The sequence below is a fragment of the Pteronotus mesoamericanus genome, unplaced genomic scaffold (genome assembly GCF_021234165.1).
Source record: "Pteronotus mesoamericanus isolate MK-2021 breed Mesoamerican mustached bat unplaced genomic scaffold, CSHL_Meso_final contig_557, whole genome shotgun sequence".
Lineage (NCBI taxonomy): Eukaryota > Metazoa > Chordata > Mammalia > Chiroptera > Mormoopidae > Pteronotus > Pteronotus mesoamericanus.
The window spans coordinates 6,013,201-6,041,066 of NW_026555200.1; the positions used below are offsets into that span (position 1 = coordinate 6,013,201).

Here is a 27,866-nt window from a genome sequence, read left to right on the forward strand (position 1 = left end):
GTCCTCGGCATGTGGATCAGGGTAGAGCTAGATTACAGCAGCATTTTTTCAAACTGTGTAACAACTCAAGCCAGCGGATCGCAAGCAGCATTTTTTTTTAACGAAAAATAGAACATGAAGGGTACCCCCATGTTACATTTGTGTGTGAGACAGATTGCTGCAGGACTCGTGATGTAAAGGGTTTCTGGATGCGGTTTATGGTCCAGGAAGTTCAGAAGCCAGCAGTGCAGCTGGCCCGGTTCTGAGACTCCCTCCTTCCCGGCGCAGGGCAGGCAGGGAGCAGGCGGGGAGCAGGTGGGGAGCAGTTGGGAGCAAAGACTGACAATGTCTCCCAGGGGTCTTTTCGGATGTGACTCAAAGACAGCAGTTGATTCTGGGAAGGAACGCTTTGGCCCTTCTGCCCCATCCCTACCCCCGGGTGCACACCCTCCACAGATAAGGGTGCATTCTGAGGCCTAGCAACACTCAGAACAGGACGTGCCAGGCTCAGGCCGGCAGTGACTCATTATTATTCAGAAACGGTGGCACAGCTCACCGTTTGTCCTGGGCTGAGGCTTGGGCCTGGGGAGGTCGCTTTCTCTCTGGTGTTGCAACCGCAGAGGAAGAAATTCCCTGAGAACAGCTGGGGGAGTGTTCAGGGCCAAGGGCTCAGGGAGGCAGATTATGAAAATGCAAGTACAACGCGGGAAGGCGGGGAAGTCCGACCGCCAACCGGCAGGGATGGTGCACGAGCGCCCCCACCTGGCCACAGGTGGCACCCGAACTACAACCGCCTCGGTCCGCCAAAAAGCTAAGATGCCGACCTCCAGCAACGGAGGAGACTTCCCGACCCGGTACTGTGATTCCGTTCTGCCAAGGTGAGCTCTGTGAGTGTACGGAGAGATGCCCCACCTGGACCTGGCCGCTGGAGGCCAAGGGAAGTGGAATTTTAACAAGACTGCCCGGCTCAGGCATCCATTTCATAGGCTCACATCTCAAAACAAGAGCAGTAATTCCTGCACACCCACAGCCTTGAGGGAAGTCTGAACAGACAAAAGTAAAGACATGGGTTTTGTGATGCTCTGCCTCACCAAGGAAAGCCCTCAGTCTGACGCGGGCACTGCTCAATTGATACACAGTGTGGGTATGAGTCAGAGGCACACAGAAAAATCTCTCCTTCATTGATCGTCACAGCTCGGGGGCATGACCATGTGGGACATAGAAATAAAAATTAAATGTATCCTGAAAATTTTGATTCTTTTAAAAGCATTTCAAAGATACCCCCTGGGGGTTCTGGGAAAACAAGTAGCGTTGCCCCATGCTGAAGAGCAGAGCACCCAACCTATTCTTAAGGAGAAGCACCCAGTTTGTTCCCCAAGTCTTCCGGCAGTGTGTTAGCGGTGAAGTGTGAGGCGGCAGACAGGGAGGCGGCAGGCTGGATGCCCCCAAGAGGTAGTGTGAGAAAGGCGGGCGGCAGCCACTGCTACTGTGCACTGTGGCTGCCCCGCCAAAGGGCCTGGGTCCTGTCTGGTCAGGGAAGAGTGTCTGGATGGTCTGTCATTCGATGGCACATCTCTCCCCTGAAGAAATATTTGACTGGGTCTTTCCTGGTAAAACAAGAGAGGAAACACCTGCTGGGAAGTCCCCTGAGATGTAAAGGACCCTCTTACAGAAGGGCTCCTTGGAATGGCCTGAGCCTTTCTGCCCAGCATGTTTGACATCAGGGACGGGCCGCCATGCCCCCCGGCCGAGGAGCTGGGGCGCCGGCACCTCCCCCATGCGCAGAAGTTCACCTGCTGAGAAAGGGCTCCAAGCAGCAGTCGCAAGATTTTTGGCACCATTGTGACATCCTAGTATTTGTGGCTGTGTTACTGTCATCATCTTCCATCTGTCTATGAATGGGGCGTCTGGGGGACAGCCAAGGCACAGAGCCGGGACAGAAAGAGCACCCACAGTCGGGACCCAGGAGGAGGGACCCAGCACACTGAGCAGGCAGACGGGAAGGCAGGCCGAATGGCGGAGGCCCGGGGAGAAGGGGGCCTGGGAAGCACGGGCTGCGGCAGCCAGAGCGTGCCAGACGGCTCCAGCGCCCGCTCGCCGCGGCGCTGCCGCCTGTCTCCCATCCACACCCTTCTCCACGGGAACCAGTTCGAGGGCCCCCACTCCGGACTCTTCCTCTCAGCCGACTGCACACCTCCTTCTGAGGCTGGGAGCTTTCACACCGTCCTGTTTTGTGCTGCGTGATGTTCATGGGTCACTGCCGCAGGTCTTTCCTTCGGGTGGATGTTTTTCTCCTACCTTGGATGCGAGGTGGCTCTTGAGCCTCCACTTCTTCCTTGTTTCTGTGTCTGCCCACAACTCGATGGGGACTCTCAAAGGGATTGACTGGGATAGGGCCTCTCCCAGGGCCTGTCCCTGAGGCATCAGATTCCAGAGCTGGGGCACGCGGGCAGGTGGCAGGACTCACAGGGGAGGGGACAGGACAGGTGAAAGACAGCATGGGAGCGAGCGGAGGGCGAAGGCACCGTCATCCCAGAAACGCCTCGTAGTCCATGTACCAAACCAGCTGGCCAGAGTCAGGCAGGACGCCCGAGATGGGCCACTTCTTGGGCTCGTGGCCCACGCGGCTCACCAGCAGGGTGATCTCGCGCTTCAACCTGCCCATGACCAGGACCACCACCTTCCTGGCGCGGTTGATGAGGGGCAGGCTGAGGCTCATGCGGTGGTGCGGCTTGAAGGGGCTCTCGGTCAGCACAACCAGCCGCTCGCCGTCCAGGCCGGCGGGCGACTGCGGGAAGAGGGAGGCCGTGTGCCCGTCGGTGCCCATGCCCAGCAGCACCAGGTCGAAGCTGCCATTGGTGACCAAGGCAGAGATCTCCTCGGCGTAGGCCTGGGCGCCCCGGTCCTCCTCGGCGCAGAGCCGCTGGTGCCGCTGCACGGGCATGGGGTGCACGTTGTAGTAGGGGATCCTGATGTGCTGCAGCAGGTGAGTCTGCAGGCCCTGGAAGTTGGACTCGGGGTCCCAGAGCGGGACGCAGCGCTCGTCCACCAGCCACACGTGCGTGTGCGCCCAGGGAAAGCCGTAGTGCCCCGTGGCCAGCTGCTGGAACAGGGCGATGGGGCTGGAGCCGCCCGAGAGCGCCAGGTGGAACCGGCCAAAGCGCTGCACCGCCCTCGTGGCCGCCGCCTCGATGTCGTCGGCCAGCTTCGCGATCAGCTCCTCCGGCCAGGCTGTGACCAGGGGGCTGTCTCGGTACTTGGCCCTGAGAACCTGGAAGTCACTGGGCGCCGGGGCGGAAGCTGTTCCCGGCACCAGCAGCTCCGGCTGCTGCACGGAGAAGGCTACCTGGCTGCCGCTGAACTCAAAGTCCAACAGGTGCCCGTTCTCAGCTCCCCCCGGGTAGAGGCGCGGGGCCTCGCGGGCCAGGCTCTCCAGCAGGGGCGTCCAGAAGAGCCAGGAGGCCAGCAAGTTCTCCGTGGTGATGAAGGAGTCCTTGCGGCCGTGGAAGATGTGCGATATGAGGATGGAGTAGGCGTCCTGCTCCCGCACGGGGCTGTAGGCGTAGTAATCGGACAGAGGGCTGCCAAAAAGGCGGAGCCCAGGCCGGCCCTGCACCTCCTTCCAGCTGCTGGAGGGCAGGGTGGGCCTGAAAAGAGTCCGGCTGACCAGCACGGCGGGGCTGCCCAGCTCGCCGTGGCCGATATAGAAGACGATCTGCCGCGGCAGGCACCGGCTCTGGTCCCCGGACCAGTGCTTCTCGCTCTGGGCACAGCACGCCTGGTTCTTGAACAAGACCCGAACATAGCCCACTCTCTCGTCCAGTGCTTTGCCCGACATCAGGACGAAGGGGACGCCCTCCCAGCGCAGGTTGTCCACGTGAACGAGGATGCCTGCAGTGACGGGGGGACAGCGCGGTGACACTCAGCGCAGGGAAGCGGGGACTTCCCAGACCACTCGACTTCCCCTTCCGACTTCCTGCCAGCCAGCCCTCCTCCTCCCCGAACCCCACCTCTGGGCGCCCACTGGGCCAGCACACCCCTGGCCTCGCTAGACTCGCCCCCACCTTGCGCCCCTCCCATCACCCTCTCCCCAGCAGAGCCGGACAAGCGCTGGGACCATCAGGGACGCGCCCCTCTCCCGGACCCACAGGCCCCGGAGGAAGGAGGGGTGGCTGAATCCCTGACCTGGAGCCTCTGAGAAAAGTCTCTGGGCAGGGGATCCTGACGCCCGGGGTGGGCGGGGGGGGGGGGGGGGGGGGCGGTGCTCTGGACAGAGGGCTCTGGACCGGAAGCAAGGTCAGCACCGGAGAAGGGCAGGGATGGCGCATAGGTAGGGACGCCTGCAGAGGGTGCTAAGGGCCAGACCCGGAGTGGACTCCGGCTCGAGGTCCAAGCCTGTTTCCCCACATACTATCTCGGCTGGACCCCAGGCAGGTTTTTCACTGTCACCAAGTCTCGAATCTCCTTCCCTTTAACTGGGGGTGATGAGCATGCCTGCCTCGGGGGTGTAAGTGTGTGAGGACTAAACGAGATGATGTATGTAAAGCGCCGGGCTCGGGTCAGCGCCTGGTCACCGGCTGCTGCTCTTGCTGTGGGGTTAGTATCTGCAGCCTGAGGGAGCTCCGCTCTCCCAGAAAGCTCCGCGGCGGCGGCGGGGACGGCCCAAGGGGCACAGCCTGCCCTGGAGCCCACCTGCGAAGGTCGGCGTCAGGCTCTGGAAGCTGGCTGGCTTGTGCAGCTCCCTGCGCACCTGCTCGCTGTACGCCTGGTACTGGCCCACGACGGCGTTGCCCCTCCGGAGGCCCCGCAGCGCCCGGAAGGCCTGCAGCTTGTGCTGCAGCACGGCCACCGAGCTGCTGACGTTGTGGGGCAGCTCCATGGCCACCAGCGTCAGGATCTCCGTCAGGTGGTTCTGCAGGACGTCGCGGATGACGCCGTACTCCTCGTAGAAGCTGGTGCGACCTGAGCAGGAGGCGGAGGGGAAGGAGGAGGCCATGAAGCGCAGGCAGCACACCCAACTTTCCGAGGGGCACTGGGACCTCACCCGGCACGCCCTGTCCCGCACCCTCATTCCAGCCCAGGGAGCCTACAAAAACGGTTTAGGCAGAAAACCGCACCAAGAGGAGGACAGCGGTGTCTCTGGGCCACCTCCCCTCAGTGACAGCCATTTAAACAAGATGTCAAACTCTCTGGGCTTCTCCAGGAACAGCGTGGGGAAGGCTCTGATCCCAGCAAGGGCCAGGCTGCATTCACAGGCATGGAGCCGGCCTCTGGCCCTGCCCCCGCACCTTCCCCCCATCCCTACCCCCACCCCCGGGCATCGGCCTGGGCTCTCGGGTCTGACAGCTGCTTACTGGTGTGTGCCTTCTGAGTCTCTGTTTGTGCCTCCTGCTGACAAGCGTCACCCATTACCAAGTGCACAAATGTGCCAGGCAACCTGCAGGCACCAAGGACACAGACAGGTCCTTTTCCTCGGCTTGCAGGGAGGGAAGGGGGGAGGGAGAAGACCATAAGTCTGTAGAGAAACTGAGATGTCGCCAGAGGGTAATAAGAAGGCCCCTCGGAGACCCAAAGAGCCAGCCCTGCAAAGAACCACGGGGAGAGCACGTGGGAAGCCAGGGCCCGGAGGCAGGACGGAGCCTGCCTGGCGAGGGGTCTGGAGGGCGAGCCAGAGGGAGGGGACAGGAGCACAGGGGCCTGGAGCCCCAGGCACAGAGGCCACACTGGCCTCTGAGTTGAGGGGAAGCCACTGGGAGGTTTCAAGCGGGAAAGGACAAGTTCTGACGTGTACGCGGGGTGGACCCCCGGCCTGCTGTGGGGAGAGCGGCTGTAGAAGCGAGGAGACCGAGGAGGCGGCTTTAGAGGCAGAACAGGAGCCGGAGGGGGTGGGCGATTCGTTCTGGAGTCGGGCTGACCGGACTTGCTGAGGAAAAAGGGGGAACCAAAGGTAACTCCCAGAATTGGGGCCTAAACAAAGGACAGGCGCTGGTGGCATCTGCAAAACAGTTTGACGGAGGGGAAGCCATGACTTCCATTTCAGGTGTGTCTCAGCTTAGGACATCCAGGTGTGGACGTCAGGGTGGCAGGTGGGCAGGGTCACTGTGATGGCAAAAGGGAGTAACACGGAACACTGAGCACGCGGTCCGGCTATGACATCTCGATGCCTCCCGCGGCCTGGCGCGGGGCCAGGACGTTCCACGTGCCCCTCGCGTTCACAGGGATCCTGCGTGGAAGCCGCCACCGCTGCCCCTGCTCTGCCCAAGAGGGAGGCGTCGGAAGCTCAGGGCCGGCACCGGCAGGGTCAGGAGCTGGTTAGACCCACTACGCTCCACTCCCGCCTCCAGAGCGTAGTGTGAGCTCTGCCGACAGCCTCACACCCAGCACCTCCACTCGCCCTGCAGGTCCTGCTTCCAGGAGATGCCACGGACCTCGGGCCCACCCTCCCGGGGGCCCCGCCTCCTGCCCATCCCCCGCACCCTGCCCACTGACTCAGTGTCCGTCTGTCTCTTCCCTGCCACCCCTAAAGCTCCGCCAGAGCAGGGGCTGCGTCTCTGCTCGCTGCTGCGTCCCTGGCACCTGACGGAGTGCCGCCGTCCACCATGCGACACGGAGCCGCAGAGAAAACGAACGTGCAGGCGTCGCCACGGCCCAGTCGCAAAACCCGGCCGACAGGCACAGGGAGGCTTCCATCACATTAACTCTGGAACTAGGATGGGAAGTGACCGGAAAAAACAGAACTTCAACAAAGGGGAAAATATCACTGGAAATTAGAAATGCAATGGATGGGTTTTATGTGTTAGAAAGAGTTGAAAAGAGTCAGTTACTAGAAGTCAGGTCCGAAGAGATTACCCTGAATGCAGGATAATGGGGTGAAAACAGCCCCCTCAGGCGCACAGTCTGACTCCCCTTCAGGATTCCACAGTGTGTTGTCACTGAGTCAGAGGTACAGGGAAAGAACAGAGAGACGCAAGAGAATAACCTACACAAAATTTGGGAGAGCGAATGAGAGGATACGGGATAGAACTTGGGGAGGGAGGCGGGAGACAATAAAGTTCTTTTTTAAAGATTTTTATGCATTTATTTATTTTTAGAGAGGAAGGGAGGGAGAAAGAGAGGGAGAGAAACATTGATGTGTGAGACATAGATCGACTGGTTGCCTGTCACACACCAGCCAGGGCTAAAGCTCTTTTTTAAAGGTGGGTTTGATCCTGGTTGGTGTGGCTCAGTGGACTGAGTGCCGGTCTGTGAACCAAGGGGTCGCTGGTTTGACTCTCAGTCAGGGCACATGCCTGGGTTGCAGGCCAGGTCCCCAGCAGGGGGCGCACAAGAGGCAACCACGCATTGATGTTTCTCTCCCTCCCTTCCCATCTCTAAAAATAAAGAAATAAAATCTTAAAAAAAAAACATAAACATGGGTTCAGTACAGGGTATTTGTTATACCATAGTTCTGTAGAGCTTACGCATGTTTTGTAGCATTGTTTTTTTAATCTAATCCCTATCTAAATCAAACAGAGAAGTGGCTCCTTGGTCAGCCCAGCCTGGCCGAGCACACTGCTTCACAGCAGCCACCCTGGGTTCTGGGCGCCGGTCCCCCACCGTCTGTCCCGACCAGGCTCCCGTGCAGCCCAGGCCAGCCGGGTGGCGAGCAGGGCCGGGCCACGACCCACGGACAACCTGCCCTGAAGTCAGCCCAATGTGCCACGCCTGATGGCGATGCCAGTGTGCGGGGCGAGAAGGGAAGCCAGGAGCCCTCTTGCAGGAAGGCACCCTTGCCCCCAGGGTAGAATTCTGACTGTTGTCTCCAATGGGAGTCCAGCCTCCCGGGCCAGAGTGCACATCTGAGGGTGCCGGGCGGCGCAGCCCCACCGTCCGGCCCCAATGCTCCAGGAGTCCGCCGCCGGGAGGACAGGGCCGAGCTCCCCAGCCGCACGGGCTCTGATCTGCAACCCTCTTACAGGATTGTTGAGAAGACATCAGGGAAAAGATCATGACAATAGCAACGTGTGTGTATCAGTTCCCACACTCCTCACAACAGCGAAACATTACGCAGTCCGGCTGTAACCCCTCGTTTAAAATATAAGGAAACTGGGGTTCCGAGAAGTTAGGTAACCTGCCCAAGGTCACAGAGCTGGATAAGGTTCGAACCCCGGCAGTCGGCCCAGCGCCCGCAGTGCTGGCCACCAACATAGCTCCCTTTGGACTTCCCACCCCACCACTCCCACTGAAACCACCACACAGCAGAGGTTACACGCGGTGCCACCTGAGTGGCAGGAACGCCAGGGAGCACGAAGGTCAAAGACACAGGCTGAGCTGGGCTCTCGGAGGACGGGACTAGGTCAAAGGTCAGGACCCCCATGCCGAGAGGGGCCAGCAAAAGTGTGAGGTGGAGTGGGCAGGGCTTATGCCCCCAGGACAGTTAACTGCCTCAGCTCCCATCAGGTGGTACCTCCCAGGGGTTGAAGAATATAATATGAACATTTGGATCACTGGGTATAATCGCATGGGTTATTTTTAATATATATACATTTTTCCTCACTGAAGACATTTTTTTTCATTGCTTTGTAGAGAGAGAAAAAGGGAGCAGAAGGGAGAGAAACATGCATCGATGCCAGAAAAAAGCATTGGTCAGCTGCCTCCTGCATGTGCCCAGACTGGGAGCCACAGCCGCACAACCAGGGTTTGTATATACCAGGACCGGGGATTGAACCTGCCACCCAGGCATGTGCCCTGACCGGGAATTGAACCCACAACCTTTTGGTTACAGACGACGCTCCAACCCACTGAGCCACACTGGCCAGCGCCAATCTCATGATTTTTAAATGTGCACAAACAATTCAGATTTTTTAAAAGACTGTGTGTCCCAAAGACACATATGTGTGGGCTGACTCTGCCCCAGGCCACATCCTACTTGGGTGAACAGAATGAGCCAGAGGGCGGCCCCCGGCATGAGGTTCAGATGACAAGCCGGGCTTGGCAGAAGCAGCCTGTTTGAGGTTCCGAATGGCAGACACCGAGGGCGGATGGAAAGGGCCTTGGAAACGGGACCCAGGAGTCTGAGGAGCCAAAGTTCTTGGCCTCGGCCAGTTGAGGAGTTACCACGTGACCCAGCAATCCCACGGCCCTGTGTACCCAAGGGAAATGAAAGCAACGTGTCCACACAAAAACTTGTACATGAATGTGCACAGCCACGTTATCCACAGCAGCCAAGACACAGCAGCGCCCTAAACGTCCAGCCACGGACGAATGCATCGCTAAAACGCGGTCTGTCCAAGGACGGAACACTAGGCAGCCACAAAAAGCAATGACGTTCGGACACAGGCTACAGCATGCATGAACCTTGAAAACATCACGCCAGGTAAAATAAGCCAAACAGAAAAGGCCACACATCGTGCGATTCCATTTATACGAAATGTCCAGTATGGACAAATCCACAGAGACAGACTAGCGGTGGCGCGGGGCTGGAGAGAACAGGGAGGTTCGCGGACGGCCGCGAAGGGGCCCAGGGTTCCTCGGGGGTGACAAGAAGGTTCTAAAACGGGTGTTGGCGGTGGCTGCACAACCCTGGGCGCATCTAAAACCCCCCAAATGGCATCCTCTGAATGGGTGAATAATGTGATAGACAAATTAGGTCTCAATAAAACTGTTTGTTTTTTTTAAAGTATTACAGCAGACAAGTGGAGACATGAAGGCAAGTGCTGGGGACAGCCAGGCTGTCTGGGATGTGCCGGGCGAGCTGCAGCAAGGGGCCGGCAAGAAGGACTTCCAGCAGGGCCTGACCACACGGAGCAACAAGGAACACAGACGGCAGTCCACAGGAGAGGAGAAACTGCGTGGAGCCGGCTGGCTCAGTGAACGGCCGTTCAGAGCCGTGACCCAGAGTGGAGGGCTCCAGCCAGGCTGCCTGCTCTGCCGCGCCTTAGCCCTGTGACCCCGGGCGAGGGGCTCTGTCCCTCACATAAGAGAGGAACTGTCACAGTACCTCCCAGTAGGGCGGCTGTGGGGTTAACGAGTTAGCACGTATGTATACCTGGAACCACGCCTGGTACACTGGAAGCCCTGACAAACGCTGACTGGTGTTTTTATTGTCACAGCAGGGAAAGAGGGGGGCGAGCAGCCAGGCGGCTCAGAGAGCCGCCACCCTTTGGGAGTAAGCAGTCAGAAAAAGCAGGTGGTAGGTAGTTCATGAGAAAAATGCAGTAATGGTTTTAGATCTAAATGTGCTGAGTCTGAAGGGGCGCTGTGAAAATACCTAAAAGGCGGCTGGAGGCATCAGACGGGACCGGCAAACGCCACGGAGGCTGCAAGGGATACTGGGTTCCATCAGATCAAAAATGCCATCGCCGGCGAAAGAATCATTGTTTTATAACCAAGGTGGAAGAAATGGGCTGCTAATTCCACTCTGCTCCCCCATCAACAGGAAGCCCAACTTCAGAGACATCTGAATATGGAAAAAATAAATGGGTCTTGGAATCAATGAATCACAGCAGATTTAAGACTATAGAGAATAAAGCTTTGGGAACAGATGAATTCTTGATGGAGAGAACACAGCAGAGTCCTTAAAAGCCCTGTTATCTGCTTACTATTCATTAGTTGGCAAATCCCTAAGTGGCCCTTTTCCTATTTTTATCCTCTTTCAATCCATGGGGAGGGAGCGTTTCATAGGTTTACCACCCGCTGCGTAAAAGAGAGCTTCCCTTATCCCTAATTTCAAGCTTCAGGGGGTGCACCGTGTTGAGCGCAGCCCACAGGCTTTGTGGATTTTGACCCTTTCCTGGCTGGCTCTGTCTATTCAGAGTTCAAGTGCAGTGACCAGAACCACAGGCCTGTGTTTCTCAGGGCGAGGCCATGCAGCTAAGCACAGGGTGTGGGGGTGAGGGGGGGCAGCTAGGCCTCTTAAAGACGCCCAACAAGCTGGTTTTCTCTTATCTACCACCAGTTCCTGGGGACTGACTTTTTTTTTTCTTCTGAAAATGATCTCTATTGACTCCTAGCATCCTTTTCCTGGTTGAAAGGTAAGCGTTAAAATCCATGCATGTTTGAACAACGATGGAACACAGCCAGGATGGACGCCGGGAAGAAAGGCCCCCGAACACTCGGCTTCCACCCGCCTAAGTCCAGAGCTCATCCAAGACACAAGCAGGGGAGACGCACGGCATTGGCCCTCGGCGGCGCTGCCCCCGACCCCTCACAGGGTAGCGTCCTGCGGAAGGCGAGAGGTCTGATGAGACGCAGTAACAGCTAGAGAGTAGACCTTACCTGGTAGCCTATTAATTCCACTTCAGAAGTATACTTACAGGGGAAAAACATCTCTTATAAATGTTTTAGAATGAGACCGTGGTTGCACAAGTTTGTGAATATATTTAAAACTACTGAATTGTATATTTTAAAAGGGTACACTTTACGGCATGAGAATTATATCTTAATTTTTTTTGAAAGCACACAAAGTACTGTTCAAAAATAGCAAAGACCAGAAACAACCAAAATGACTATCAGCAGAACAATTCCTACTCTGCAGTATGAGCAGAACTGAACAAAAATATGGAGCTACTAAAAGGTATAGATTATGCAGATTGTCAATATATGAAAATGTAAATATATATTTAAATGGGAAAGAGAGAGAGAGAATGTTCAGTGAAGAATGGTCATAAAGCTGTAACAGACCAAGTACAGGTCTTTATATAGCCCAGCACAAGTCACACATAAGTCACGTGGAGTCCAGAGGCCGAGACTGCAGCTACTTCCTGCCCTTAGCAACGTGAAGGCAGAACAGCATTTCCATTTGTAAAGTGTTCCTAAGTACATCATCTGATTTAACCCGCAAGACAAGCCAAGAGAGCGGCAATGGGTCATCATCACTATACAAGGTCTGTCTGGAAAAAGCCAAGCCATTGTAATATAACAAGAATGGTTTGTAAGGCATCGAAGTAACCTGGCAGCCAAGGAGAGTGGACTGGAAGGCGCATGCATGAACAATGGTAACTTCACCATACCCGTCAGAGGGGACGTGGTAGATGACGTTGAGTGAGCATGTACGCTGTGTGGCCCTCACATTCAAAATGACTGAGCGAATAGAGTAATGAATCTCCATCAAATTTTGTGCTAGGCTTGAACATTCCTCTGCGGAAACTATTCGGATGATTCGGAGGCCGCAGCTGTGGGCAGCTGGTGATGGGCAGCTTCATCACAGCAACGCACCCGCTCAGGTATCACGTCTCGTGCAGAGCTTTTTGGTAAAACATCAAATCACCCAGAAGATTCAGCCCCCCTACAGCCCCTGCAACTTCTGGCTTTTCCCAAAACTAAAGTCACCTTTGAAGGGGAGGAGATTTCAGACCATCAGTGAGATTCAGGAAAACACCACAAGGCAGCTGATAGTGATTGGGAGAACGGTGTGAGGTCCCAAGGTGCCACTTTGGAGGGGACTGGGACGTCATTGTCCTAGGTACAATGTTTCCTGTAACTTATATCTTCCTCAATAAATGTCTCCATTTTTCACATTAGATGGCTGGATACCTTCTGGACAGTTCTCATGTAATAGAGGATGTACTGAGGACCACACAGCCTTTGGACCTGGGACCAGCAGCCCCATCCCCATTGCCTCCACATTCTGAGAGACCCAAAATTTCCCAGTAAAAACAGGAATATACGTGCACAAAAAAAAACAAAAGCCAGTTGCAATCCCCACCAATACCTTCCAGGATCACTAAAAATAAAAAGGGCGCCGGGCCAAGGAGAGAGCTGCCGGCTGGTCAGGAAGCCTGGCGGCCGCGCTGAACCCACCCCCCACCCCAGCACCCGCCCTGCAGCCGGGCCGGGGAGCTGCCCTGCCGAGCGAGCGGCCTGCCCTTCTGGAACACCGGCTGGAAGGCAGGACAGCTGGGGTGCACCTGGGAGGGTCCTGGCGGCCTCGTCCCCCGTTGAGAGGCACCGAGCAGTCACTCCAAGCCTCAGAAGGGAACATGCCTCACAGTCCCTCCCCAGCATCAGAGCAGGGACCCTCCCAGGCCGAACCTCAGTCCATTAGAGACCCAGCCCTCCTTTCGGCAGAGCCTTTCCCAGAGGCCATGACGGGGGCCAGCAGGCGTCATCCGCACACAGAAGGTGGCCTGGCCAAGGTCACCCTCGCATGGCCCATGGGGCTGCTTCAGGAGACCCGGGGGCCCGGGGTTTCTGTGACTCTCAGGGGATTGCTGGGTGGGGACTCCTCGGGAGGACGCCCCACATGAGACAGAGGGAGCCGGGTACTGCGGGGCTGGCGGGACGATGGCTCTTTCCTTTCCTCCTCCCTGTGTCTATCTGTCTGTCTCTCTCCCTGCTCTGCATGCAGCAGCCTCGATGCTGCAGCAAACCCCCCTGGGCCAGAGGCTGTGGCGGAAAGGAGGAAAAAACCACTCACCCGGCCCTGCCGGAGGGAGGCCGGGAAGCCGCCTCTGCCCCGTGGATGCGAGTGCATGGGGGTGGGGACATCGAGGTGACCTTGCAGCTCACAGGTCCCTCTCCCAGGGCCTGCAGCAGCTCTGAGCAGAAAAGCTCCTTTTCCAGGCCTGGCTCGCAGCCCCTCCCCTGCCAGCGCCCGTGTGGCAGTCCAGGCTGCCAGCGGGGACCAGGTCAGTGCCTCCCTGCACAGGACCCAGCAGGGGCTGCACGGCTACCACCAGGAAGGCGGGGAAAGCCGGGGCTGGCTGCCGGGGCGGCGGGGGTGGGGGGTGGCTGCGGAGAGAAGACCAGCCACACTTTGCGCTTTGGCTGGTCGGTCAGAATGCGGGCTCAGAACCTGCCTGCTCACCACACCCAGTCCCCTTGCGGCAGGCACCGTGGCCTCCAGTGTGAGGACAGTCCTTCCTCCCACCTGCTTCCTGCCCCTGGCCCTGGGAGAAGGCGAGCCGAGGCCCTGATGTGCTGGACACAGAGCTCAGTGGTCACGATGCAATGGCTGCAGGGTCCAAAGCAGGACCCAGAGGGGACAGCAAGCATCAGTGCTTGGGGCACCAGAGCTGCACCAGGCCACCCCCTGGGGACGTGAAGAATGCTGGTCCTTCGGGGTCTAAGGGGGGAGTCGGGGTGGAGGAAGAGAGGGAGAGGGAGACAGAAAGAGATAGAGACAGAGAACACACTCTGTTGCTAAAGGACTGGTGTCCCAGGCGCCACTGCGCACTGCAGCAGGAAGTCATCCCTGCTGCACACGGTCTTGGGCCTGAATATGCAGCTGGCAAATAAGCAGGCCATCAGGGAGACCCACCCCCGGCACAGCTGCAGTCCTCCTGGCCACCTCTGACAAGGACCGTGGGCTGAGCAAGCCCCTCGACAGCACCCACACTGGCTGCATGTCCCCGGGGGCAGGTGGGCTCTCACCCCCACGCCTGTGCTGGCCCTGCTCTAGGTCTCTTTGCTACAGGGTGAAGGCACGGCGCCCCGGAGCGCAGCAGCCGTGTGTGCTCTGGGACTGGGCAGCTCTGAGGCCCTCCTCTCAGAGCGCGTCCCCTGCAGGCAGCTGGACCGGGCCTCCGCAGCGCCCTCCCCGGCCACCGCCGTGCAGGCCGAGACTCGTCCTGCCACAGGCTGGCCTTCACAACCAGACGCGCCTGGGCCCCTGCCTGTCTTCCTGCTTTGCCTTCTGTTTTCCTTTCTCCAAAACCCGAAAGTACTTCTGCTGCACATTCCCTAGCCCCTGGCTCCACAAAGGGATCCCGCAAAGAAACCCACAAACGGCATCGGATCCAAGATGAAATAAGAGGCATGGTGCCCGCTGCTATCTACGGATACCACGGATCTTCCCCAACCCAGGGTGGGCACAGGAAGGAGCTGCCAGAAACAGGTGGGGCGGGGGAGAGTCCTGGCGGCCTAGCCCTGCCAATAACCAGGCCAAGGTCACGTCCAGGCAGAGCCAGGTGCTGGCTCCCACGGCAGGTATGGCAGGGGCCCCTCCCATTGCACCGACCGCTCTCAGCGCTGCGGCTGCAGCTCACCTCTCTGCAGAGGTGGCGAAGCCAAGGCCCGGCACTCACTCCTGCCTGGACACCAGATGTACACAGGCACAAGAAGGGACCCATGGCCTGGGCCCTTGCTGAGGACAGCAGGGGGTATCTGGCAGGGCTGGGGGGATCCTGGGACCCCCAAAGGCTCACTGCAGGGAGGACCTCTTTTCCAATTTGGGCTCTGGACGGGAGGAACCCAGCTCCGCTCACAGACGGCAGCGCCCTGTGGGCCTGGCTCTCCCAGTCCGGCCTGACTGCCCCCGCCCACCCGGCCTACATCCCCAGCCCCAAGGAGTTGGTCCCCAGATAGTCTCCCCACAATGAGGCATCAGGGCACAGAGGCTCGCTCTGTCTCACTGGAGAGTTTCTAGCTCTACACATACATCCAAAGAGAAAGGGCGGGAAAGCTAGAGAGAGTGACCAAGAGATTAAAAAAAAAAAAAAGAGGAAAGGGCACAGAGAAAGGGCAGACCTCCTCCAACCCCACCCAGGCCTGAGGGGTCGGGGGCCCCACACCGCCCGGGCACAAAGTGCGGGGTGGGCACAGGCCCCGACCCTCCTTCCCAGGCTGCAGGAGTGGTCTCGAGTGAGCCGGACGTCGGGGAGAGCCTAGGGCTGGAGCCAGACTGCCGGCCCCGGCCCCGGCCCCACCACTTCCTGCCAGGTGACCTTGGGCACATCACCAAACCTCATCTGTCAGTGGAGGCTAATAATAGCACCCACCTCACTTGGCTCCGGGGGGGATGAGGACACCATAAAAATTAGCTTTTATTATTGCTTGGAACACAGTCCACGCTCAACAAATTTGATACCATCTCAGAATGTCAGGGCTCACGGGCCCCAGCGGCTGACACCCACACAACTGCACTGGCTCGCCTCTCGGACGAGGGCAGTGACGTGCTCAGGCCACCCTGGCAAAGGCGGGGCCGGGCCTGACACTCGGGCCTTCTGACACCCAGGCCACCACTTGGTACGCGCACTCCCAGGTGCATGCCAGGTGCCTGAGCGGGCGTGGCCTGGGCTCTGCGGTCTGCAGGGACAGACACCTGAACGGGGGTATCAAGAAGACTGGGAGGGGCAGTGAAGAGAGGCCTGTGGCACTCCGAGTCTCACGGGATGCGCAGCAGAGGCTCCCCAAGACAGTGACAGCTAAGCTGAGGGTTAAGAACGGGAGGGACAAGAGGTGCAGGGATGTACCTGCCACCTGGACAGGTACAAAAGCTGCAAGAGGCCTCTTGTCACCTGAGGGCCTCCACCGCCCTCGCAGGAAACTCAGGTGAGCTTCCAGCCTTGACTGTGGGCCAGCTGTTGCGGCGGAGGAGCCAAGTGTGCTTGGCTAGACCTCCCGCTCCCAGAGGGCGGCAACGGCTGCTCAGGTTTGCCCGCAGCGTGGTCCGCACGCCAGCCAGCAGCGGCCGAGGCCCGGCCCCCACGCACCTTCGGCGTCCACCGTCTCTTTCATGATGACCTCCACCCGCTCCACGTGGTGCCGGTTCCAGAGGCCGTCCAGGGCCTTGCGGTTCTGGTCTCGGAAAGGCAGGATCTGAGCCACGGCCTGGCGGGGAAGGAGACTGGTTGTGCCGCACGTTCCTCCCGGGGCGAAGCAGAGTCCTGACTCCCAGGAGGGGCCCCAGCCCTCTCAGTCCCCGCTCCAAGGAGACGCCTGGAGCCATAGTCCCTGGCCTTTGGGGCTGCCCAGCCCAGCAAGGGCTCAAACACTGTTAAGGGACCTCCGCGGGGTGACCAGATTTCTATTTGGCCAAGAAAGAAAATATTTAAGATTACCTATCATCTATTACCATCAACTTTTAATCACAGATATTGTAACACCAAAAACGGAGTAAGAAAAGCTTCACATTGAAAACATTTAGTACATAATTTTTTTTTTTCATTTTCCCACAAACAAGTGAAAATCTCACCAGGACGGGCACCACCCTATGGACCACCCCAGGAATCTCGCAGCTTCCGAGAGGGCCGCAGCCAGGGCCGCCCCGGGGCCCGCCCGATCAGCACAGCTGCACGCTCTCTGCTGGCGTTGCTGGGGACAGACGTCCTAAAGGTGCTTCAAGGGCACATTCAGCGTGACCAGACCATGTTCTGCCACCGGGGCCTGCCCGAGAGGCACGGACCTTGGGTCCCTATTCAGTTTTAAGATCTTGTTGCCAGCCTTCTGGTTCAAAACAGACTCAGGAGGAAACAGATACCGAACAGGCAGATAGATATGGAATAAGGTGGTTCATCCTAATCCCCACAGAAGCCCCAGCTGGAAGCCAGGCCTGGCTCCCAGGGGCTTGGAGCCGCCTCCAGAGGGGATAACGGGCACCGGGGAGAGAGCAGGGACCGGCCCCGCTGCGAAGCCGTGGACGGGACACAGGTACAAGGGCCACACAGACCTGCTCACCGCTTGTCCTCAGTCCCTTGTCCTCCTGCCCGCCTTCAAAACGACCACAGAGCTCAGATCTCACATGCCTTTGGGTCTAATTCTACAATGAGCAGTGCGGCCCTGCCCACGGGCCGACCTGTGCCCAGCTCGCTCCCACCCAGGCAGGCTCCGAGCTGAAGCTCACCTGCTTGCCCAGGTAATGGTCCACACGGTACATCTCCTCCTCTTGGAAAAAGCTCCCGAGTTCTGTGGCCAGCTGCTGGGCCGAAAGGTAGTCATGGCCGAAGGGCTTCTCGAGGACGACCCGCAGCCAGGCGCCAGGGCCCGGCCGGCAGCTGCTGTTGATGCTGCGGGCGATGTCCGCGTAGGCGAAGGCGGGCACCGAGAAGTAGAAAATCCGGCCGGCCTCCCGGAGGCCCTCGCGCCGGACCAGCGCCTCGATGTCCTGGCTCAGGGCCAGGTAGTCCTCGGTCGTCTTCAGCTGGCGGTACTGGCTCAGCCGCTGGAACTGGTCCTTGAGTTCGGCGCAGCGATCGGGTGCCACATCCTTGGGGCAGGAGAGGGACTCCAGGACCTTGGCCAGGACCTCCTGGCCCTGCTCGGGGGTCGTCAGAGCAGCCCCATGGAAGCTGAAATGGTGGCCCTTCCCCGCCTCATCCAGGTACAGCTGGAACAGCCCCTGCCACAAGTACTTTTTGGCCAGGTCCCCAGTTGCGCCCAGCAGGATTATGGAGACATGTCCCTGGAACTCCTGGGCCTGCAGGCAGCACAGCAGGGCCACCCACACTGCCACTGGGAGCATCTTCTGAAAGCCTGGGTGCCCGGGGTGCCTGGGAAAGACACACAGGAACAGGGAAGGATCAGACACATCCCAGGTGGCTGCCATGCGGGGGCAAACACATTTCTAGGCTATCGAGCATTTCCTGCCTGGCAAGAAACAGCCACGGGTTTCTCAGGAAAACGGGAAGAGTCTCACAGCTTCCCCCTCCCTCCACAGAAGCTTGTTTCTGTGCCAGGAAGCCAGTGGGGAGGGAGCCTGCTCTGTAAACATGGACTGTGCCCGGGAAGGTGGCACAGGCATGAGGGAGGCCCACGCGGCTGCCATGGGGTCGGAGCTATCCACCTCATGACCAGGGCAGCCTCTCCCTGGGCACAGGATGCCCGACCGACCACCAGGGCAGCTCAGCAACGTGGCAGGCCCGTAGTGACACCGGTCCCCTCCTCTCATGCCCCTGTTTGCTCCTCCCCTGTCCACGGAGCTCTAAGCACAAAATGACTGCTGGTCGTTGCTACAGTGCAGTACTGACAAACATCGACCCTGGAGCCAAGTGACCGAGTCCAAACCCCCGCTCCAACCCTTCCCTTGGAGAGTCAGTTATACAACCTCTCCGTACCTCTGTTTCCTCGCTTGAAATGAGAGTAACAGAGGTCTCTACCCCATAGGGTTGTTACAAGGTTACAAGCAGTTAATGTTTATAATATGCTTAGGACAGTGCCTACCACCTATTAAGTCCTATGTAAGTGGTAGCTATTATTATGGGAAAGCAACAAGAGCAGCAAACGCTGTATTGAGCGCACATACACATCAGATCTCACTGAACGCCGGCCAGGACTCTGAGAAGACCCAGTGGAGTGGCTACCATTCTAGCTACCCTTTTGCAGGGAGGACAGCTGAGGCTCAGGCAGGTGACGGTCCCCTGGTGAGAAGGTGGGGGGTGGCGGACAGGCACTAGCCTCCCTGGCTCCTGAGCCGCCGCACAGCAAGTGCATGCTGCGGCCTCCCCAAGGTGGGGCCTAACCCCTTGGCTGGTTTCAGACTAATTTGAAGCAGCTGATGTGGATGAAAGGCGAGAGGCCTTGGACCTGCCACAGAGGCACCAGAGGGTTCGCTTTCTCCGGCCTTCTGGTTGACCGAGGTTGCAAGTCTTAATGTGCTCGGTTTTACTCCGTGGCTCCCCTTTCTCCAACTTCCCACCAAGGCTGGGGCTTCGAGGGAAAGGGAAGTACGGACGGAATTAACCATGGTTAGTGACTGGGTCTTGGAAAGAGATGAGGGAATGGGGCCCAGCCTGAGGTGCGCGGATGAGGAAGGACCAAGATGACTGATGAGCACCTATTTATTACGCCTGCCGGGTAATGGATGAACAATACCCTCAATGATGGGGCCATCATCTGGTTCCACAGAGAGTAAAGGCGAGGTTGGAAGAAATCACAGGAGCCGCGGAAGGGCCCTGCAGGCCCACACCACCCCCACAGCAAGGCTCCAGGTCTGCCTCCTGCCTCTGACCCCTCCCCCACTTTCCCTTGAGACCCATCCCCGAGAAAGCACCAGTGAGTAGCCAAACCAAGAAGAGGACCCAACAATAGCGTCTGCGCCAGGATCTACAGGGCACCGGACGTACCCCTTAGGGAGCTTTTAATGGGAGGACCAAGGGACCCCTTGCCCCTCCTCCACTCTCCCTCATCTGTGCCCACCCCCATAGCCAGAGTGACCACAGGACCCTTCCACTTTCTTCTCCTGCTCTCCAAGCCCTGTCCCTGGCCCTTCAAGCATTTCTTTCCTAACTGGCAACTGCCCCAGCCTGGAGGGAAGGAAAAGCTGCAAGGTCAGTGCGGGGCCCAGGGGCGAGCCTGGGGAGGGAGCAGCCGCCAGCTGGCAGCCTGCGTCTCCGGCTCCTGGCTGGAGTGTGGCAGGCGGGTCGGTTCATTCCGGAGGAGCCTGGTACAAGCAGCGGAAGGAGCTCAAGAACCTCAGGGCACATGGGTGGGCAGGTGAGGGGCCCCCAAGGGCCGGGACCTCCAGCCCACTCCACCCCAGACGACGATGGCAAAAAGCCCTCTGCTTAATCGTGTCCTGGCTGGGAGGTCTTGCTTCCGCCTCCCCTGACCAGGCCTGTTCCCGCTCCCAGTCCCGGGTTAGACCCCCTTATCTCCTGCGTATGTCCCCAGAACACCTTTACACAAGTGCACATCGGAGCTGCCAGCTATTGCAACAAGGCTGCTCACCCTGGGGTTGCTCAACTCCAGGGAGCAGCTCCCTCCTGAACCCCTGAGGGCAGTGTGCCTGTGTCTGGTTTATTACCATTTTTTCTTAATCTTAACGGTGTTTCTCAAGCTTTAATGTGCATCTGAATCGCTTGAGGATCTCTTTGAAATGCAGACTCTGACACAGAGCGTCCAGGGAGGGGCCGACAGCTGGTCAGAAGAGCACACTTTGAAGGGCGAGACTCAGGAATACAGAGCGAAGAGTCTACAGCAATGGCTGTCATGGGACTCAAACGGCACCTGCCTCTCACTCCCTTCACCAAGGCAAAGGGCTTCCGATGAGCGGAGACCTCTCCAACGGCCTCCATTGGTTTCGATGGGCCCCTCCCCCCTGCAAACTGGTTGCTAACCACCTTGAGCCCAATAGTAATTCCTAATGTTTAGGAATTACTAATTCTCTGCACATGCAGGCGCTGTGCGCAGAGGATTTAAATGCACTGCCTCACTCTTTCTCCGAACCCATCTTGGGAAAGAATTGTTCTGCAATGATGCTCATTCTACAAATAAGAAAACTGTAGGTGAAGTCAACTGTTGAGTCACAAAGCCTGCGTCCCCATGTACACAGAACACGGCATTTGGGTCACGGGACCCGGGCTCCACACCACCTCCCCGCTACATGACCTCATTCAGTCACCTAGTCAGTTTGGGTCCACATTTCCTCTACAAACAGGGACACCAGGTGGCTCCAGCACGTCCCCTGCGAGGCTCTACCTTGGGAGGTTTTTCCGAAACTCTCCCCCCTCCTCCTGGCCCGCCCTGCAGGGAACGGGCTGGGAGAGGGATCTTCCAAAATTGCGTGCTTGCAGTTATCCAAACACACGGACAGAACGTTCTAACTGTTGAACCTGCTACCAATCTCTTCTCTTTTTAATAAACAAACAGGAAACCCTTTGTGGAAAGGTGGAGAAGCTCGGGACAGGACGGGCAGAGTGTCACACTGTGAGTTGGAATATGTGGTGGCTCTCACCAGGTGCTGCAGCTGAACCGCGTCACCTTGAACGAGGAGGCTTTTACCTCGGCTGCACCGCCCTTGCTCAGCCGCCCACGGGAGAGACTGAGCTGAAGGACCACTGCCAACCTTTCCTGCCCTTAGGTCCTATGTTCCCAAGGAAAGGAGATAACTACCTACTATCTGAGAGACACCCACCACCTTTCCAGAAGGACGGTTAAGTGCTTAGAGCCGCAGGCCAATGTGGGGAGGGGAGAGAGATGTAGGACTGAAATGTGAAGCAATGTGCTGGTAACAGTTATTCAGGAGTTAAGACAAAGCTCTTTGAAACTACAGCTTCAGTGGCAGAAGATGCCATTTCATTCACAACAGTGATCATCTGAAACACGTGCTGGAAACACACGGCACTGCACTGCACAGCACGGAGCCACGGGGACACCCTCGGGGTGCAGCGGCTGTCCTCCTGACGGGGCACATGTCCACAGCCAGGCACCCTCCACGCCCCGCCCCACCCCCCAGACTCAGGGCTTCCTACCCAGCATCCTGGGACTCACCTTTGGAGCATGGCTCTACTAACATCCGCAAAGCTGCGGACACTGGCCAGCCAGAGGATCTGGGTCAGAATCGGGTTCCAGTCTTTGTTTCTCCCCAAGTGACAGGCAGCTAAGGGGGCACCCACAGAGCCGTGCCTGCCCAGGCCCAGCACGGACCAGCTTGTGCCAGCGCGCCAGCAGCTTCTGGCACACCCGAGGCGGAAGCAGCTCCGGTCCTCTGTTCCCAGCAGCCAAGGGGCGGAGAGGAGCGGGAGGTAAAGGTCAGCGGCCGCGGCCACCCTGCTCCCTGACTCCTGCTTTCTGTTTGCCAGGCAGGAAGGAGGGAGGCTTTCTTCAAATCACAGCCCAGGAGTTTGGAATTTTTAAAAGAATGTGTAGGAGTAAAACGAGAAACTAAAGATCCCTTTCAACTGAAGTCCAAGGGGCTGTGCCACGCCTCCTCTCCAATCGCCAGCTCAGGTGTTTCTGCTGCTCTCTCTCCCGTGTGCTGGGATCCACCTGTGGCCCCCCCACCCCCGCCCCGCTGCCTCTGCACATGCAAGTCAGTCCCTCACCAACGACCCACCCGGGGCCAGGCCGGGGACGGCGCGGTGCAACTGGCTCCAGGGCCCTTTCCCCTAATATGAGAGAGTCCTCGTTCCCATCCCCTCCTCAGGTTCCCCAACTTGGGTCCCAAAGACTCAGGTGGTGCACTGGAGCCACCCTGTCCCTGCACATAAGATTCAGTCACTGCATTTTCAGGAACTTTTTCAGCCACTTGTTAAGCATAGCCATTATCAACAACCAAACATTACAAACTTAGAGCTAAACTGATATTAAAACACACAGGTAATACATACTCAAAACTCATGACTTCCTAATTATTTTGCTACATTTTACTATGAGCCATGCTCAACATGAAGATATTCTGTAACATGTGCTCGGACTTGGCCCACGAGTAGCGTTTACACAGCAGTTATTGGCAAGTGCTGCCATCCAGGCCCCGCTCCCGCACCACCCGCTCCTGCAGGGTTGGTTGTTCCGCATTCACCAGCACGCCTGGCCTCCCTGCCAAGTCGGTCTTCCCATCTGGACTTTCTCCCCCTAAGCTCCACACTCAGACCACTGGCTGCTACTCTGACACCATGAGTTGCATGTCTACAACTTTCCCCATTTAAAATCAAGCTGACTTATCTCCCAACCTGCTCCAGCCGCAGATTTCCCCATTCTCAGCAAAAGGCAGCTCTCTCCTTCCCGGCACTCGGGCCAAAAACCTTGGGGTCACCAATCTGTCACAAACCCTACAGTTTCTATCTTTGACAGTAATGTAGAAAACACCCAGTTCCCCCGCCTTCGCCACTCCACTCTGTCCAGGCCACCTCCGCCTCCGCCCGATTGCTGTAGAAACCGCCCCGCTGGCCTCCCGTTTCTCTCCTTCCCTGCACCAAGCAGTCCGTTGGAGCGACCTTTCCGTGGGGGCGGGGGGGGGGGTCAGATCATGTGACTCCTCTGTTCCATGGCCTGCAGGGTCTACACAGGCTGGCCTCCACCCAGCGCCGCTCTCCTCTCTTCCCCAGCTTCTCTGCCGCCCTCTCGGCTCCGGCCGCCCGTCCTCCTGCCGCCGGGCCTTGGTGCTGGCTCTTCTCTCCGCCTGACCTACTTCTCCCCGCACGTGTCCACACAGGCTGCCCCTCACTGGCTTCAAGGCCTTGCTGGAATGTCACCTTCTCAGGGAGGCTTTCTTGGCAGACTACGTAAGATTGTAAACTTGTCACCCCCTGCTTTCTCTCTCTCCATAGTATCTATCGCTTTCTAATATACTGGGTGTGACACGGACGTTTATGGTGTTTGTTGTCTGCGACCCCTCCCCTCAGGAATGTACTTGCCAATGAAGACAGAAGTTTCTGGGTTTTGTTCACTGCGTATCTCCCGTATCCAATACAAGGCCTGGCGCACAGAGGGTGCACTGTAAGTCTCTGCTGAAGGAACAAATAAACCCCATTTGCACAAGACCACTGTCACCTGTGTCTGAGCTCTCAAAGGAAGAAACCTCCCACGGTGCCTTTAAGCATGGTGACATGGTACACATTAGCAGCAGCTGGCTACCTGTAACAATACTATTAATAATAAAAGATATTTATAGAGTATTAAATTATACATGAAATGCTGGGCTAAGAGCTCGACATGCATCATGTGACAACCTGTGAGGTAGGTATTATTACTATCCCTATTTTTAGAATGCACCGAGGGGAAACTAAGGCACAGAGAGGTAAAATAACCTACTGAAGTTGGAGAGGTGACAGGTCACGAATACAGGCAGACCTGTTCCAGCGCTTGCCTCCCCGCCCCTCCGGAAGGCCAGACCACAATCCCCAATGGCAGCATGTATAACATTGTATCAGGGTGGCACCCCTTCTGTTCCTCTAAGGAAGGCAACGTCAGGGGTTTAAACAGATAGGCAACCTCTCTTGCCTAAGCTACCCTAGTCGGGAGGCAGCTCTGCACTCTGAGGTCAGGGTGCCCTGAACACTAACTGCTGTGAATGGCCTAACAGTGATTCACTCTCCTGCTCCCTTTTGACATCATGAAAACATTGTGCTCAAGCCTGAGTTGTTTTGTTAAAACCTGGAAGGTCCATCCAGTTTCTAGAGAACCGGTGAAGTAGGAGAACTTCAGGTTCACATCCTTGCTCGGCCACACGGTAGCCGTGTGACCTTACACCAGTTATTTAACCTCTCCGTGCCTCGGCCACAGAGTGGGAAAACAAATCGATAAGAACAAAATGAGGCACTCCATATAAAGCACTTGGCACGGTGCTTGGCATAAGAGCACCCAAGAAATGTTAGCTCCAATTATTATGAAACCAACAGCATCATGAGCAAAGGGACGTTTCTTGCTCACTTTTTGGAACAGCCGCAAGAACAATTAACCACCTCACAACAGAAGAAGTGCCAAGAACAGCCAGCTCCCGGACAGCTTCCTGACCTTCCCACCACAGCACGGGCTGCTGAGCATACGATGCTGAGATGGTCAAAAAGCGCCCACCCAGCCTTTGAGGGGTTGATCCTCTGGCTCAAAGGGCACAGCAGGAAGGTGAGCCACTCACTCTGCAGCCCTGGGGTTCGCCGCGGACAGCCTTTTCTCCAGCTGCAAATGGGGATCATGGCTTCATTTTTACCCTTGGCTGAAAAAGCAACCCAGGTCGTGGCTATGATCGTACTCGGGGAGGCGACCATGGTAAGAACCCTCCCAGACAGCCACCTGGCTCCCGCTGCTGGACAGCCAAAAAGCAAAACCAGGCTCCCTGCTCTGCCCCTGGGGCGAGAGCCTGCCGGTCTCCAGGTGAGGTCTGCCGACCTGAGATGGCTCTCGACCTGAGATGGCACTCATTCAGATGCCACCAATAAAGTGAGAAGTGGCCAGGCCACAGATGACCAAAGTGCCTCTTGGTTTCCATTTCCTTGCCCACAGATTGAACAGTTTCCCTTTAAACTGGCCCAAAGCCATCTATGAGAGTAACTTAGTAAACTCTAGGCTTTGGATACAACTGAGGAATGTTTGCCTAGAGTGGTTATCTGTTGAGCAGTCATGTACCTCAAAGAAACAGGTGCACCAAAAGCTCTCTGAAAAATGAGCTCTGTTCAGGCCAAACACTGCACATTTTTCTCTCAGGTGTTCCCAAAACATACCAAAAGATTAGCCTTGTAAGCTCAGAGATTCTATCAGCCACCCACTGCTGCAGAGAATGCAGAGAACAACTTAAAATGTGCCCACTCTCCCCGTTTTCCCTCATCTGCTACGTTTCATGAGCCACTGGCCTAGGGACGGGGGCGCGAGGTAGGGGAGCGGGGTGCAAAGAATTCAGGCTTATGATTTTTTCCAGTTCTCATTTCTGGCAAAACACTCAAATCTGAGTGAGCTGATTTTCAGAGCCCCGGACAGGTTTACTTCTGGAAAACCATTCGTTGGATGGGTGTATTGGAAACGCTGATTGAAACCTGAAGGTTAATGCCAAAGATTAAGCAGATCCCTTGACAAGAGCACTGATTTCCTACTCCCATTGGACTGAATTCCAGAAAGCCTAGGAAGGGACCCCACTGGTCCCTCTGGACTAGCCTCACAGTATTACGGGCATGGCTGCCTGCTGCCGAACCACCACCAAACAGAACCTGTGCCCAGAGATCTGGGCGAGGTGGACATGAACAATTTATTTTGCGGAAAGAGGGTGGGAGGAGATTTCGGGAAGGCTCTGGCCCAGCCTGGTTCCCAGCGGCTGCAGGCTGGCGGGTAGTAGCGAAGGTGACTCTCCCCAACTACAAAATGCCCACGGGTTTAACAGCCGCGTGGCCGGCCTCCCGGGCCGGCGGCCCGACCCACCGACCTCTGGTTCGGCCCCGCGCGCGCGCAGCCGCCATCCGGCCAGAGCGAATGCCCGTGGCCAAAGGGGCCGGAGAAAAAGCGGGACAGGCAGCTTAGCTTACTTCGTCATAGCCATCAGAGCCGACTGCTGCTCCGGGAAACGTCGGGGCGGCGCGATGAGCGGGGCGCTGCGGCCCGGGCTCAGGCCGGGGCCCCGCGCATCCTCTTCCGCGGGCCTGGCCTGACCCGACAGGTGCGCGTCACGCGGCCCCGCGCCTGATGCGCGCTCGGGTTTCACCAGCGGAACCGGGGACAGCGAGCGGGGTGGGGGCGGGGGGCGTGAGGCCAAGTTCAGCCGGGCTGCCCTTTCCCTGCCCGGAAGCGCGGCGCCCCGGGGCCTCAGACACAGGCGGCTTCCGCGCGCGCAGGCAGGGGATGTCCCCGGGTCCCGGGCGCGCGCGCGCGGTGAGGCCCCAGGCGAAGCGCGCGCGCGCGCGCCGCGGAACCAGCCCGGAGCGCCAGGCGGGGGCGGAGGCGGAGGCGGCGGCGGAGGCGGCGGCGGGGACCGAGGCGGCGGCGGAGACCGAGGCTAGACCACGCCCCCTGGCTCGGGGCTGTCCGGGGAGAAGGCGGGGCCTCCGGAAAGATTTCCTGGTTCCCTTAGATCCGCTGGGCTCCGGGGCAAAATGGGCGAGCGAGTTGTCGGTCCTCCCTCCCAACCGCACGGGGCTTTGCAGTGCCTCGTAGCGGCTGCCTTCTGAGACGCGCAAGTGGCCAAGGGAAGTGGCTGTGCCGAGGAGGCGGGCAGGGGCCCTGGTTGGTGGCTCCTCCCCAGAATCTGGCACAAGCTGTGGGAACAGGTTCCCTGCCCTCCCCAGACTTTGCCTTGCTTTTCTCCCCCTGGGTCAATGGTCTGGTTGAGTGGCTTAGCTCATCCCGTTTTCCGTACCCGGAAGTATTGACTGAGGGGTCAGAGAGCGCGCTATCGCCATGCCTTCACCAGACAGCTTTACATCTCTAATACCCAGTCTCTGCACCTGTACCAGAGGGCAGTGAGAGGGTACCTGCCCCCGGGATTACCAGGCCTTCGGAAAGTGCTCGGTAAACGGTAGCCTGCACTTGTGTGGCTTTATTAGCAAGGCAGCAAAGGGGAAGAAGGCCCTCTCTGTGGGCTGACACCGAGGTGTGAAAGCGCACTCGGCGGATGGCGTGGGCGGTGCGCTGGTCCTGCACCACCCCCCTCGCCCTTCTCAGGCAGTACCTGACCCGCCCCCGCAGCAGCCCCGTGCCCGCCTTTCTCCCAGCCCTGCTGCGCTGTGGGAGCGCCCAACGGGGCCCAGGCCGTTAGAGAGAGCTAGTCCTTCCTGTCTCTCAGCAGACCCGCAGTGACCTTGGGTTAACTAAGGCAGGGGTACCCCACACTGGCCAGCCAGACCACCCGGGACCACCTCTTGGACATAGATCCCCCGTTCCCACTCTGTCTCCTCTCCTGCTCCCCCCCCCCCCCCCCCAGACACAGGAGAATGCACGCCCATCCCTGCTGAAGAACACCAGGCACCCAAGGGAGGGAGGGATTCTGACCCGAACCTGGAAACTTGTGGCAGCTCTTTATTTCATGGAGCTTCCAGCAGAGGTGGAGAGAG

General features: G+C 58.0%; 1 protein-coding gene across 3 annotated transcripts; it reads right to left on the reverse strand.

Annotated features, from left to right (window-relative positions):
• Window positions 1-126: 126 nt before the first annotated feature.
• H6PD (hexose-6-phosphate dehydrogenase/glucose 1-dehydrogenase) lies at window positions 127-27,866 on the reverse strand. 3 transcript variants are annotated; one of them, XM_054579807.1, is made up of 5 exons: window positions 27,811-27,866; window positions 17,522-18,167; window positions 16,392-16,509; window positions 4,672-4,941; window positions 127-3,870 (listed from the first exon to the last, which is right to left on the reverse strand). In XM_054579807.1, exons 2-5 carry the CDS (start codon window positions 18,137-18,139, stop codon window positions 2,507-2,509), a joined length of 2,370 nt encoding a protein of 789 aa, XP_054435782.1. In that variant the 5' UTR covers window positions 18,140-18,167; window positions 27,811-27,866; the 3' UTR covers window positions 127-2,506. The 3 variants fall into 3 exon arrangements, with proteins under 3 accessions (XP_054435782.1, XP_054435780.1, XP_054435781.1); XM_054579805.1 differs by lacking the exon at window positions 27,811-27,866 and adding an exon at window positions 26,346-26,650; XM_054579806.1 differs by lacking the exon at window positions 27,811-27,866 and adding an exon at window positions 21,886-22,057.